Source organism: Caretta caretta, chromosome 10 (assembly GCF_965140235.1).
Source record: "Caretta caretta isolate rCarCar2 chromosome 10, rCarCar1.hap1, whole genome shotgun sequence".
Lineage (NCBI taxonomy): Eukaryota > Metazoa > Chordata > Testudines > Cheloniidae > Caretta > Caretta caretta.
The window spans coordinates 81,878,160-81,893,724 of NC_134215.1; the positions used below are offsets into that span (position 1 = coordinate 81,878,160).

Genomic DNA, 15,565 nt, shown 5'->3' on the forward strand with positions numbered 1-15,565 from the left:
ACTTTGTTGGAGAATTGATCATGCAAGAAAAGTTTTTCAGCTTCAAGGGCCAGATCTATATTATGTTGTGGACTAGACCAGAGCTTGGAGCCTGATGGTTTCTTGTATGGATACTGTCCCCTAGCTCAGGTTTTTATCTGGAAGGCTTATAAAGCCTCAGTTTGAGCCAGTGGACTCAAAGTACACAGGACCAGTATCTTCATTGTCAGGATAGCTTCAGTCTGTGGTGGTTGAGTCACAAGATTGTGTATTCCTGTGAGCTGCGTCAACAAAGAAAGGGTCAAACTGAACAGTTTTGTGTGATAAAGTGCCTCCTTGCTCAGTATCCTAACAATACAAGGAGTCTTGAAGGCTATAATCTCTCTTCGGAGTCTAGGGGATCAGGATGGAGGCTCTCATTTTAGTAAGAAGCAGGAAATAGAAAGCAGGTACACATCATATTTGACATTGTAGTGGTGATGTGAAGTATCAAAAACATAAGACTTGGAAGCACCAAGTTTCACTCATCAAAATTATGAGCCAGCAGATGCTGATAGTTCTTCAGTTTGATTTGAATGGCTTCTTAATAGACCACATAGCAGCTCACCACAATATTAAGGCTGATTTGATGTAGCCAAGTCTTGGAAAATATGACTTCCATGGTGAGATGTTCATGAAACATTATGAAAGGCAGGAGAAGTCCAGAAGTAGATCTGTGTCTTTTAGCAAGAATCACAAGCTACCTTTAGCAAATACAGAGACTTGCACAATTTTTTCCCCAATGGCCTAGACAAGAACCTAGAAGCTGTAGTTGATACATCAGAGGAAGAATTTTGGAAACTCATGCTGATAAGTAAAAAGAAAAGGAGTACTTGTGGCACCTTAGAGACTAACCAATTTATTTGAGCATAAGCTTTTGTGAGCTACAGCTCACTTCATCGGATGAAGTCTCTAGTCTCTTAGTCTCTAATGTGCCACAAGTACTCCTTTTCTTTTTGCGAATACAGCCTAACACAGCTGTTACTCTGAATGCTGATAAGTGGCAGTCAAAGTTCTAAGTGCTCAGGTTTTCTGCTGGTTGAGCTGGAAACTTGCATAGATCCTTTGTGCATCAATGGAAGATCAGTTTAAAATTCTTAGGTTGTCTTTTTGCATCTTTTTTTCCCAAAGGTTCCTTTTAGTGGCTATTTGTTAGGCAGAAAGGACAAGTAAGAATTTCTTTGGTGAAGCCATTTTTCTAGTTTCACATAGACAAAATACTGTAGAATTATCCTTAATTTTCACTTTGATTGATAGGTCCATCAGCCCTCACGTCATTTGTGTTGTTCTAGCCAGTCCTTCGGCCACCCGCTGGCCAAGCTGTCAGTGACACCGGACACCTGATTTGTCTCGTGCACCGCAGCCCAGAACCCCTGAGCCATCCGCCAGCCTCAGTGCCACCATTCCCGACATATTCTTAATTTTTTTTTTAAATCAATTTTGAATTTGTCTAGGGTCACAAGGTTATTTTATGGGTCTTTATGTCAAATCTTTGATCCTAACAACATTATTTAATATTTTGTTGATGTCTAAGGGTCTGTCAAAATGTACCTGGAGGACTATTTAGGCAGCATAGAGCGGGAAAGAAAAGTATATTACAATATCTATAAAGTCAACAACAAGGCTTGACCAGGTTTCATTAGAATTGTTCTATAAAGGCATTTGGAATGTCTTGAGTCTTTGATAGGATGCTTCGATGCGATACATTTATTAAAACGCTATACAGAGTTCTGTTCATTCCTCCACTGACTCTTTGTGTCTAGAAGTCTGGTCTTCTGCAGAAGTAACTTCATGCGGATGAGTTCTCCAGGTACTGCTTCAGAGATTTTCGCTTTACCTTTGTTGCATTGCTTCTTAGTTAAGGCAGTCCTAGATTGATAACAGCCAACTTTATAGAATGAACAATTTTTTGTTACTTAAAATATTTTGATGACATTTGTAAATTGGATTTTATCAGTCCAGAATCCTACATTTTCTCTTGATTCTGCTGTCTTTTTTTTTCCCTTGTATTTAATTTTACAGTTATGTGGTTTCACAAGTGAGTGATTACTGTAGTGGAATTTCTTATACTGAGAGAGATGACACTGTGATCTTGAGCAATCTTTTTGGTTTTCTTTCTTCATCTGCTGGCAGAAACACTCAATCCAACATCCCCAGAAGAGTGCAGTCTAATTTAAAGAAATAATATTTGAAAGTAGGAAAAATTCCTGATTACCTGGCATGGCATGTAATTCTAAACGTCACATTTCTTTACTCCATTATTAGGGTTCTGGAAAACAGTTGTAAATTTCTTCTCTATTTTTCATGCAGAAGTTAAGGGACTAGCTTTTCAAAAGTGCTCAGCTCAGCCTCCAAATTAGGCACTTACATTGAAATGGCCAGATTTTCAGAAGAGATCAGCACCCAGCAGCTCCCATTGTTCATGTTAATTAGGTGACATGAAAGCTGACAAGTTTTGAAAATCTGAACACTTCATTTGGGTACCTAAATCAGAGAGGCTGGTAATGATTTTTGAAAAACTGGCCCTAAACTTCCAACTCACAATTACTTGAAATAAAGAGAAGTTATCTTATTTTTTGTTATAATTTCATATTTTAACTTTCCAGTGTGCTTTCTTTCCCCGTTTGGTGTAATGTGAGGTGAACACTTCTAAATACAATGCACAGGGCACATTTATAAAATAAAAGAACACCAGTCTGTACCTCAGCATTGACATAGTCTAATTTAAGTGTTATGCTCAAGAACTAATTTTAATTTTAAGTGTTTTTTTCTTTTAGCATTGCAACATACTTTCGAGAATGTTAAACACATAAAGGTAACTCTAATTTTGGGATTTTGAAAATAAATATATTTATTTATTTCTGGTTTTGCCCACAATGTGCTAGGGTCCTTTCAAACAGAAAAGAAGTAATTGTCCCTGCCCCAAGAAGATATGCCTAACAACATTTCAGTATAATTTGGGTTTATCAGTCTTCTCATTTCTTATTTCTCCAAAATAAAAACAAAGGAAAATACTTTACTTGTTAATTACTACTTTTCACTATTACAATGTATACGATAAGTCTAATTCTGTTGCTAAGAGATTTTTCCATTGACTTCTGTGGGAACAGGATCAAGTCCTACATTGGGAGAGATTGAGAAGAAAGGAAAATTTGACATGTTCTATGACAGAATAGTCAATTAATTAATTAGGTCCCGGTCCTGCAAAGATTTAGACACCTGTTTAACTTTAATCTTTTCAGGATCAGGACCTTAGTAAAGGTGCTTATTCTTTCTACTAAGCAGGGTAAGTGTTTTTACTAAGTGACACTTTTTTTAGGTTATTCTAGAATGTGTGCTGATTTTTGTTTCTTTGTTGTTAGTGCTTTCATTTCTATTTTAAAAGAAACTTTGGTGCCTTGTGGGAAAAACTGGAAAATATTGTATTTAGGAACAGTTCTGTTCATATATAATTTTCTGATTTTCACTTTATTCTTTATTAAAAAAAACAGCACCAGTATTTTCTTTCTCTCTCTCTCTCTCTCATCCCAATCCTTAGCACACTTGACTTTGCTTAGATTGTGAGCTCTGTGGATATTGCAGATTAGAGTGGTCCATCTGCAAGTCACAGATGATATAGATGCAGAATCACTTCCAAATAGAATATTTTCAGACTTTTTCATGTGGCCCCACAGCTCTTCAAATACATTTCTGATATGCCTTAACTTCATGCCTTTTTGCTGTAGGCATAAGTTGTAAACAACATTGACTATTTCAGCATATTAGAGTAAGTTTGAGGCAGAGAAATTTGCTGCTGAAATAAATAATGAACAGTTTTAGAGTATGGAGAACAAATTTTCAAAGAGGTCTCATCCCAATCGCTAAATGTATGTCTTCAATTGAACTTCTGCATACATTTATTAATACCTAAATTTTTGCATGGAAAAAATTCAAATTTATATGTGCAAATTGCATTTGTCACTAAAATAACATTGTTAGTGCAAAGCTACCTAGCTTGCATGTGGAAAAGTTGCATGCGTTTGAATTTTTTCACGTGGAAAAACTTGAATGTGAACAAATGCATAAGCAAGTTTAGATAGATGTTAACCTGCTGGTGTATTGTGACCATTGCCTATCATACTGACCAATACTATCTCATTTTTCCTTGTAATCTGGCTGTCTATATCCATCTGTTGTCTCTTGTCTTATAGTTGAGTGTAAGCTCTTTGGGGGAAGGGACCATCTTTTTGTTTGATGTTTGTACAGTGTCTAGCATAAAAGTGTCTTGGCCCTTGAATAGAGTTTCTAGGTGCTATAGTAATACAAATAAATAATAATATAATAAATTAAAAATAGAGGCCACATATAAAAACAAGGCCCTACATAGCTCTGCAGTAAATTCTTTTATCGCTAGATTTGGTGTTTCTCTAGGAGTAAACTAGCACCAAGAAATGGATTTTGAGTTCTGAATATTTGAGTTCACAAAAGTTTGGTCATCAATTAAACCCATATCAGGCCTCTGACATCAGTTAGATGGTAAGGTGGAAAAATTTAAGCAGACATTGAAAATACGGTTGTGAATGTTTTGGAGCACCGTCACAGAGGCTGAGTTATGCACCTACCATTTTTACTGAAAGCAAAGAAAACTGCTATGAATTACTCAGCAAAATGCACTTGTCATGTTTGGACATCAGCAGACTATTCCAAATATGGTTGGGGTTCAAAAGGAAAAGTGAGTAGAAATTAATCATTTAGGTTATGCAGAAGAAATAAATACAAACTTTGTCCCTGTGTGTCGGAAGTGTTAGGGGCAGTGAAATAGTTTAGTAGGGAGAACTGATATGGTTCTTCAGTTCGTCAGGCAAAGAAAGCTCAGGAAGAAGCTTATAGAGTTTTATAATGGATCAAATATATGTAGTGTCACTGATTGATTGAATCTTTGAACACTTGTACCAAATTTACTGTGGTACATAAAGACAATGTTTAAATACAGGAAAAGGAAAGTCATCCAATAGAAATTATAGATGCTAAAACATCCAAAAAACACAAGAATGGAATAACAATAAACTTTATTTGGTATGGGGTTTTCATACAAATGTGTCTGAAAAGGCATTGTGGAATTAATATAACTACAGCGTGAAATAGATAATAAACAAGACAGTTACAGAATTACAAAATACACTTCTAGTTTATCCTTCCTTGACAAGACAGGAACACAACATCTTTCTTCCAAAATTTCATGTACTTTTCAAAGACATATCCAACTCCCAGTCTCCCTTCCTAATGTATTTCTCTCATGCTGCACATACTGGAAGATTTAATATCATTTTAACCCTTTTCTGTTCACAGTAGTTGAAACTGCCAACGGGTGCAGGCAGTCCAACACATTTACCCTTGTGTTTAGATTATTATAGGCAGAGCTGAAAGATGCTTGTGGTTAAGATTGCCTCACACTATTTATTATAAGCTCCTGTTATCAGGTACTCATAATTTTGACAAATTTGAAGTTTAGCCTGAAATTTTCAGTGCTAGGTGTTTTCCCCAGTCTCCGTGTTTTTGAAAGTTTCAGCAAAAACAGTTCATCTGTTTTCAAGAAAGTGGTCAGGGGAAATATATGTTGTTTGCCAATATTAACAAATTCTTACAACTATTTCGTTGAAAAGTTTTAGCGTCACCGTGTTTTGGATCACAGACTTGAAATTTGCAAGGGGATCCTCCTGGGGTCAGAGAGATGCCTTTTGCTGCCTCTGTGAAAATTCACTCAAATTTGGATGAATTATAAGCAATATTACCAACCTCAAGCATTCAAAAAGCACCAAAAATCACAAGTCTGGCTTAAAAATCATGAGTTTTTTAAAAATAAAAAATTTGGATTTCTTTTTATTGGCTTTTATGCCATTGGGGTTCACATTTCAAGCTTTTCTCTGCAACCATATGGGGGCTTTTCTGGAAGATATCTGCCTCATGTATTTAAAGTCATTAGTTGTATAAATTGGAAGGTATGCAGTGAATCAGACAGGGGACTGCGTGAAGATAAAGGATTGTCTCATGGTTAAGGCAGGTGATTACCATTCTGGATTATATCTCAGCCTCCATCACCGAATTTCTATGTGAGACCAGAAAAAGTCACTTAAACCAAAATTTTTAAAGATGGCTCTTAGGTGTTCCCCATTTTCTGGGTGTCCAATATGAGATGCAGGGGTTGAATTTGCGGAAGTGCTGAGCACTCATACCTGCAACTGAAGTCAGTGGGTGCTGTGCTTTGAACATATAATGTGCTCTAAAAATGCTTAGTGCGCTGAAAAATTAGGCTCTAGGTACATTGAGGGGGACACCCAAAATTAATGGACACTTTTGACAATAGCTCTGAACCTCAGTTTCCCATCTGTGAAATGGGAATAATAATATCACTTCAAAGGGCATTGTGAAGATAAATTCATTAATGTTTTTGAAGCGCTAAGACGCTTCAGTGATGAATGCCATAGAAAAGCCCATGTAAGAAAATAAATAGTTCTGTATTTAGTACAGGGCTTAAATGGCATGCAGTAAACAATGAATGGGGTCGCACGTTGAATGATGAGGATAAAAATAAATACTGAATAGCTACGTATTCAGTACTTGATCCTGCACCACAAAAGTCAATAGGAATCTGAACTCTCATTTCAGTAGTAGCAGAATCAAGCTATGAATAAGCACCATCCATCCTGTGCTCTCAGTAAGGCAGGGGCCCTATGAAAAAAATAGCATGTGGTCATATAATTAAAGACTACACAAGGGGGCAAATTAAAGTTGCATAGGCAGTCTTAATTCTGGCACTTCCTAATTTTTGAGTGCTTAATTTCCAACCTTGGGATTCTTTTTTTGTGCATAAAGTACACACACTACTATGCAAATAATGGAAAATGTGGTTTAAGATCGCAAAATGTTAAGTATACAGTTCTGAGGATGTTCCCAGATGTCAGGTTCCCAGGCAGAACCACCACGGTATTTCCAGTTTTAACATTTTAGCGAGCTGTGACGTTGCCAAAGACATATATTGACCTTATATAGCGGGAGTAGAAGGGAGGCAAAGTTATGATTGTGTATGGTACCACAAATATCTGAGATCTATGTTCTCTGTTGTTTGGAATCTCTCTTTTTCTCTCTCTTTTTTTGGTAACCTTAACTTTTAATTTGTTTGCTTCGTTTGTTTTGTTTGGTTTCAGCTATAATGTTCTGATTAGGTCATATTATTTTGTCTGGAAATCTGCCTTAATTATTGCCCCAAAATAATGTGGACTAATATGAAGAAAAATTTTGTTATAATGACAGTCATATTGCAATTACAGTTATTTTTGTGCTTAACAGATCAGTGTGCATCCAACCTCATCTATCCAGGTTTCAAGCTTAGGAACAGACAACTTAACAATCTATGGTAAGAACTCCTCGCTCTCATTCACAACAATGTCTTTGCAGATCCTAACTGTAAAATTGTATCATTTAGATTTGCGGTGACAAGATCTGTTTCAAAGCAGCTAGCTCTTGGGGAGCTGTGCCCGTGCCCATATTTCAGCATTCTAGAACTAAGAGTAGAAAAATCCCCAACTTGCAGGCTTGCAAAAAAGAAACTCCATGCAAATATCCTACATAATTCATTTAATAAGGCAGGGTTACATTAAAAATGTCAAAAATCATAGATTTTCTATAAATATGAAAATCATAAAGTTATGGCAAAAGTCCAGATATAGCTGGAATTTGTTTACTCATGATATAGGTGAAAGTATATTAGGCAAATGTGCACCTGCAATTTTTATGAGTGCACTTTATAATTATTCGATAATCTTTTATAGAATCTCGTACAACCCCTTTTGGGTCAGAAGAGAAGAAGGAAGAGAAAACCCTGAGGAGCCTCGTGGAGATTCTGCAGGATATGATACAAGATGTTCCTACACAACGCACACCAACTGAACGAACCATCGTTACATCCAAAATAGTGAAATCGTATGTTGGTGAAAGTATTGGCTCTCTTTGGTTAAATGTGGGCCAGAAACATGGTGGAAAGCCACAGAAGTCAAAGGAAAAGGCTGCTGTTACAAGAAAATTTACCACATCTACAGCAACCCCATTTTGGAGACTGCGAACTGGCACTGAAGTTTCTGTTATTTTACACTCTAATGAGTCTTCTCGCTCAACAACACCACTGAAAAAAATATTTATTACATTTAAAAATGTTATTTCAAAAAGAAAAAGTAAGACTTTTGATCAGTTAACAAATGGATCCCTGGAAAATCTAGTTCAGTCTTTAAAGAATGTAAAAAACCTCAAACAGAAAACTCTAACAGAAACAGAAACCATCACCAAAGAAGCAGAAAACGTGAAACATGTTGCAAAGGTGAAAAAGATACATGTATATGACAAAGTGAAACATCGACCTGCCGGTGAAGCAATCTTGGAAAAGATTGAAAAGCTAAAAAAATGGTTACAGAAGCCACCCGATTATGTTAAACAAAATCCACACCTCAAAGAGTATGTTGAGTCATCTGAAAACTATATAACGAAATCTCTTATGCTGGAAAAAGAAGCAGAGGCTTCACTAGGTCAGCTGTATCACCAACCTAAACCTTCACCTCCGAAAGAAAAGGTAGAACAGAACACAGAAGTAGAAGAACAGGACACAGCAGAAATCAGAAAGTTAAGAGCATTTATTAACCTGCTGTATGATTTTAGTCCTCAGCTAACTACATATATTGATAGTTCTGACAAGAAATATGTCCCAGAGGATATTAGTGTAAAAGCCATTGCTGTTCTTGATGCTATGAAACATGTTTTCTGTGGAAGTCAGGCAGACCAAAACAAAAAAGTGTTGAAGAAGTTGCTAGAGGATGATATAAAGCTTTTAAACATAGTTCTTAAGAACCACGAATAGACTCTTAAAAATAGTTATTTATTGGTGCCCTTCATTGCATTTACTTAAATTTGAAAGATCAATTTTCTAGTTCGTCATTGTCCTCTAGACCTGGTCTTTGCTGTAACAATATTCATCTCAGTAATTAAACACCATTTTTAAAAAATTGTTCATTTTCAGTGTTTACCGTGATGGATTGTTGAGCTTGGATAAGCTTATTCTGTTGTTAAATTTGTGTTGGCATCTGAATGAATTATGCTTAGATATATTGTTTAAAATCATACAATTTCCTTTTGTAAGGGTTGTTCTGCAGTGCTGCTATAATACATACCAGTTAGTATAGAGGGCTGAAGTAAAGCTTTTAGTCTTTTAATGTTTATTTGTTAAAGTTATATAACATCAAAATAGATCTACACTCTTGGGCTAGGGGCTCTCAACAATAGGAATGCAGTACTCTGGTACTGGATAGTGGTTCCTGTAGCTACCAAATAAATGTCAAGGAACAACCCTTGGCTCCCTTGTTCACAAGTAGAGAAGGCGCTAACTGCAGTCAAACTACCATGGTTCTGATACATCAGGAAGGAAGTGGGTTGCAAAGGGGGCCTCTTGGACTACTCCATAAGAACTTGAGAACGGCCATACTGGGTCAAACCAATGGTCCATCTATCCCAGTGTCCTGTCTTCCGACAGTGGCCAAAGCCAGGTGCTTCTGAGGGAATGAACAAAACAAGTAATCATCAAGTGATCCGTGCCCTGTCACCCATTCCCTGCTTCTGGCAAACAGAAGCTAAGGACACCATCTCTGCCCTTCCTGACTAATAGCCATTGATGGACCTATCCTACATGAATTTATCTAATTCTTTTTTGAACCCTGTTAAGTGTCTTGGTTTTCACAACATCCTCTGGCAAGGCGTTACACAGGTTGACTGTCTGTTGTGTGAAGAAATATTTCCTTTGTTTGTTTTAAACCTGCTGCCTATTAATTTAATTTGGTGACCCCTAGTTCTTGTGTTACGAGAAGGAGTAAATAACACTTCCTTATTTACTTTCTCCACACCTTTCATGACTTTATAGACCTCTATCATATCCATACTTAGTTGTCTCTTTTCCAAGCTGAAAAGTCCCAGTCTTGTTAATCTTTCCTCATATGGAAGTTGTTCCATACCTCTAATCATTTTTGTTGCCCTTTTGTGTACCTTTTCCAATTCAAATATATCTTTTTTTGAGAGGGGGCAACCACATCTACACGCAGTATTCAAGATGTGGGGCGTACCGTGGATTTATATAGAGGTAATATGATATTTTCTAACTTATTATCTATCCTTTTCCTAATGATCACAACTTGCTGTTAGCTTTTTTAATTGCCGCTGCACATTGAGTGGATGGTTTCAGAGAACTATCCACAAGGACTCCAAAATCTCTTTCTTGAGTGGTAACAGCTAATTTAGACCCCATTGTTTTATATGTATATTTGGGATTATGTTTTCCAATGTGCATTACTTTGCATTTATCAACATTGAACCCTACTCATCATGGGAACTCTCCTTTATGGGACCTCTTTCCCCATGGCTCAAAGGAAGGAAGCACAGGAGAGATGCAAGTGTGGTCAGTGAATCTGTTACCACGTGGGGCTCTGGACAAAATGCAGACACAGACCCATTATATAGGGGAATTTCCTAGACTGTAGGAGCTGTGCTGGTATTCTGGGCTGGAAAAGGGATGATTTTTCCCTGTCCTCCAATGTCAGAGGATATTCCTAATTCAAAGCTTATTTATTCAAGTTTTGTATCCAACATTTGACCCCAAGTGAATTTTTTGTATGACAAGGCTGATATCTCTTGCCTTTGTTTGCTGGAGCCCAGGTTTTTCTTATGACTTAATTTTTTTTAAGGCTTTTGAGACTTATTTTGGAAAGTAAGCCATAATGAAACGAGGTTTCCTTGAACATTCTTGGTGGCTTCTTCCTGCCTTCCCCATATACCTAGTGGCCTTTGAAGAGGAGATAATCCAAATCAACCGTGTTTTCAGGTTGGGACAGGGCAGATGTCCGGACCTGCAACATGAATCAGTGATCAGAGAGATTTATCTCCTGAATTCTGCTGTATAGATGCTGCTTACAGAGCCATATTTTTGCTCACTAGGTCCCAAAAGGTCAATGAACTTTGAGATCTGGAGGATGAAAAGCCAAGCCTTGTGAAGTATTAACTAATCAAAGGCTCCAACCCTTTTTTCACTTTACTAAGGGGAGCTGATCTCTTCAGATATATATGTGCAAGTTGTTCTTAATCAATTCAAAATAATTTATATTTTCTGCTGCTTGTGCATCGGCACTTGCTGTTCTATATTGTTTCTGTTTTCTCAAGATTTCTTTTAAAATAACATGAGTTCTTAAAGACTTGTCAAATACTGTTGTTCCTACTTTTCTGTATATTTTTCATCTGTGCATGTTAAAAACTGATTGAAAATTGAAGCTTTAGAGTTTTTTTGGCATATTGTCCAGAACTTCATATTAAATCTCTTTGATCTTATAGATTTGTTGGTTCACTATCTCTGATGTGAAGTTTCTTACAGCTTTTTCTAATAAATCTCGGATCATACCATGATAGTACTAATCTAACAGTCGGACTACTGCAACATGCTCATTATTGGTCTTTTAGTAGTATCCACTCAAATGATGAAAAATTTTAAATACACTTAACTTGAAAGTATATTTCTGGCTTTTAAACACATCCATTCATTCTGTTATTGATTTGGGATATTCATTTCAAATATCAAAGCTTTGCTATTTGGTGGTTTGTTTTTCCCTCTAAGAAACCGGAAACAAGAAGTTTGGCCAAATCAGCAGTTGGCTTGACTTATTGGCTGGGCAGGTAGTGTCTTCCTAAGTAAATGTTACAAAGAAATAGAAAAGTGGAAATGGAATGGAAAAGCAAAAGGCACCACAGAAGACAACAGAGTTTAAATCCTCACTGTCATATGACAGGGCTTTGTAAATGTTGACAATCTTAATATAGGAGAGAAAAATAAAGCCAGTAAGGTCAAAAGTTGCATTGTCATGGGAAAGTTCAGAAATAGAGATTACTTGACAGATCAGAAGTTTGTTGTCTAGCATGGACGTAAGAGCTTGTTGAACTGTTTTGTTACGACTAATTGTTATGATTTAGCTCCTTTTTCAGTTAGTGAATTATTCACATACCAAGCCTGGTTTATTTTTGTTGTTGTTGGTTTTGTTTTGTTTTTTTGAATGTACAGAATTTGTTGTTCATAAGTAGTCATTTGTAGACAGGATAAATAACTGTCAGCATGTGGTCTATTTACAGCATGTTCACACTGAGTGTTTGCTGTTCGGTATTCATAGGCTTGATTGTCTTTGTCTTATGGTGTTAATGCTGCTTCCTGATTGAATTATTGAAACTTTTTAGGCAGGAAATAATGAGTAGAGGATAACAAATACTGCACTTTCTACTACAGATTTTGGACAAATAATCACTTGTGATAAATTGTATGAACGCTTTTGGGTTTGTAAACATTTTCACGTGGCAGTTGCTGAATATGTGTGATTAAAGGAAAATGACTTCATAGCAAACTGAACTTATTTATGTTGTTCATGAAAATATGAATGAAATTAGTTCAACTGTTCAACCAGCCCTGATGTGGACTTGATCTTGCTCCCATTAAATTTAATTTTGCCTATTTTATTTAATCAAAATGATATAACTTTTTATAGGGGGTAAGGAATATTAAGAAAAACAAGTTTCAGAGGAACAGCCGTGTTAGTCTGTATTCGCAAAAAGAAAAGGAGTACTTGTGGCACCTTAGAGACTAACCAATTTATTTGAGCATGAGCTTTAAAGCTCATGCTCAAATAAATTGGTTAGTCTCTAAGGTGCCACAAGTACTCCTTTTCTTTTTAAGAAAAACAAAAGATTCCTTCCAACCAATTTTAAATCAAAAGTTTGGAAAGTCAAAAATGATGATTCCTACAAGAACTGCCTCTTTGCCTCTTCCTTGTATAACTGTATAGGCTAGTACATTTATGCTTTGATATATATTTCTTAAACAAAAGCTTTTCATAGAAGGAATTAAGGTTTGTTGACTGTGACATCCCGCCAACTCAAATCTATGCCAGGGTATTGGACACTCTGTCACTGTACTCGAACTCGTGTTCAGAGAAAGCAACAGACTTCATCTTCATAAGGAACTTTTTTTGCCTGTAATAGATAAACAAACTTATTACAACACAAGAATACATAAATCTTCCTCACAGCATTGCACAAAATGTTGTTAACCACCTCAGCAACATTAGCAAATATTTAGGTTGAAAGATGTGCAGCAGTTAAGTGTGATGTGTTATGTTTGTGTGGGAAGCATGAGATGGGGGTGAGCATGAGCCTTGGAAGGGGTGTTTGTAGTGGCTTGGTAAATTATATTAATATATTCAAGAGAGCCGAGGTGCCATTCTAATACTCTAAATACCTTTAATGATGTACTCTTATTATCTTAACCTTTATATCCATTAGAGGCAAGGATTGGGCTTTGCTGACCTTTTTTTTTTTTTTTTAAAAGGTCACATTTGGGGAAATCATACATCTGTATTTCCTGCCAGGTTTTGTGCAATCCAAGATCAAAGATTTTGATTTATTGATTTATTGACTACAAGTTTATAGAAAGGTAGGACAGTAATTTCATGGGGCTGGCTTTTGAGGTTTTAAAATATTCTTTATTATTCCATGGCTTGAGCCTACAAAATGCTGAGCAGTCTGGCCCTGATCCAGCAAAGCACTTAAGCACAGGTTTAACTTTAAGCACTTTATTCCCTGAAGTTAAGCATGTGCTTAAATGCTTTGCTGGATCAAGGACTGAGTATTCAGCACCTTCCAGGATTGAGCTCCTGATGTCTGTGATCTCTTGTATAGGAATGTTGTATGTGGAATTTTCTAGGAGGGCCCCTTTTAATATTCAGTTTAAATGTGCTAACCATTTTTTCTGTCTAAAATTACCACCTATAAATACGTTTTAAAACCTCCCCTTTAATTTATAAAAACGTCAAAAAACAGATGAAAATATAAAATCAGTGTGAATAAGTACACATAATCCTCTCTTTAGCCATCATGTGCATCATCCCATAAAAAGTGTCTTCCAAAATAAAATTAAGTTTCTTTTGTATGGAATTTTGTGCATTAACATTCAGATGTGGAGTTTGATGCCACTAAAGAGTCATACAATTGGTAGTGCACAGCTTATATTGTACTGGCATAGCAGAATGATTTTACTGTATGCATTTGGGGAACACAGTCTTCTCTGTTGTTTATCAAGCTATTTAGATGTGTAATCATAAGCCACTCTAAAAGTAATTATGAAATAGGGTAATTATTAAGATGTCACCACCATATGTTCTGTAATGATTCAGTTGAAATCCTTTTATTTGACAGACAGAAACCTGTTAGCATGACAGAGTTAACTTAAACCTCTAAAAGAGAGACATCTCTACATTTTATTGTAAAATCATTTACAGATGAATTATTAGATAAGACTTGAAAAGTAGGATACACCAGCATTGTCCTATACTTCTACTGGGAAAAGCAGAATTCTGAAGAATGAAAGGCATTTCAAATGTATCATTTAAGGTGAGGGCTTTTATTCTGCAGAATGTGGCAATTTTTTATGATTCGATCTAAAATGCGTGAATTAACCAATATATTAAAATCACCAATGATACAAAAATCTTAAAAGGAAGAAAACAGTCATAAATATTTCTTACCATTTTATGGATCTTAAAAACCTTTAATTGTTATATTTGTTTTCTAGGAACATGTTTACAAATTGGAGTAGGAAAACCTATTTTAAAAATAATATTTTATGACTAACTATAAGTGATATATAATGTTGATCCATGTATGTACTTTGTTTTTAGTGTAAATACTCTGTTGGTAAATATCAAATCAACTCAATAGGTATTTATTGAAAAAAATCAGAAAGGAAATATAATACTTAAGGAAAATTCTTTAAATTGATATGCAGAAGCTGTTGGCTGTTATTTTTTTACACCAAGTGTATCCAGCTTGAGCGATTAATGTTTGTATGGTCGTTTATAACTTGTGAAATTATAAAGTAGTAAAAGTATGTTTAATACTCAAAAAGAAAATCTTTACAGAATTTAATTAATTAGCTTTTACACCTATTTTTAGCATCTGAGAAAGAGGCAAAGTTATATCGTGCTCATGCAGAATTTATTCTTTAAATTTTATTTATTTTCGGTTCTTTAAAAACAATACTTGTCTTTGGTCAGTCATGGTAGTTCTTTTTAAGGGAGTTTTTTAGAAAACACTGTCATTTTAAAAAAAATGGGATTTATGCACACTTTATTTCTCCTCTCTGTTTGTCTCTGTCTTTCTTTCATCAGCTTCACAGGTAGTGGTAGCAGCTCTTCTTATTCTCTTTGCTGTTTTTCTTGTTCTGACTGACTTTGCCTAGAGACCCATTACGGAGTAAATACACGGATTCATAACGTTGCATCTCCGTTTGGTAACTACCATCATAGTCCACTTTAATTAAAAATGAAGCCAAATACATTCTTGTACGGTCAACTTATGGTGTATAACCCTTAAAAGTCACCTTTGATGTTTCAAGTGCCTTCAAAGAGAGGGTATTTTTCATCTGTGCAAAACACCCAGTACTTCCCAA

The 15,565-nt window shown here is 35.8% G+C and overlaps 1 protein-coding gene across 8 annotated transcripts in view; it reads left to right on the forward strand.

The window, feature by feature from the left end:
- The window catches only part of LOC125643350 (uncharacterized), an 81,444-nt gene extending 69,010 nt beyond the window's left edge, over window positions 1–12,434 (forward strand). For 7 of the 8 annotated variants that reach the window (XR_012670326.1, XR_012670327.1, XR_012670321.1 and 4 more), the window contains 3 exons: window positions 2,796–2,833; window positions 7,345–7,411; window positions 7,827–12,434. Coding sequence is in view for 1 of the 8 variants with exons in the window: in XM_075133257.1 (XP_074989358.1) it covers window positions 2,796–2,833; window positions 7,345–7,411; window positions 7,827–8,902 (1,181 nt within the window). In the remaining 7 variants the exon portion in view is untranslated. The remainder of the gene's footprint in view (window positions 1–2,795; window positions 2,834–7,344; window positions 7,412–7,826) is intronic. The other variant, XR_012670325.1, reaches the window with a different exon arrangement.
- Window positions 12,435–15,565: the final 3,131 nt, after the last annotated feature.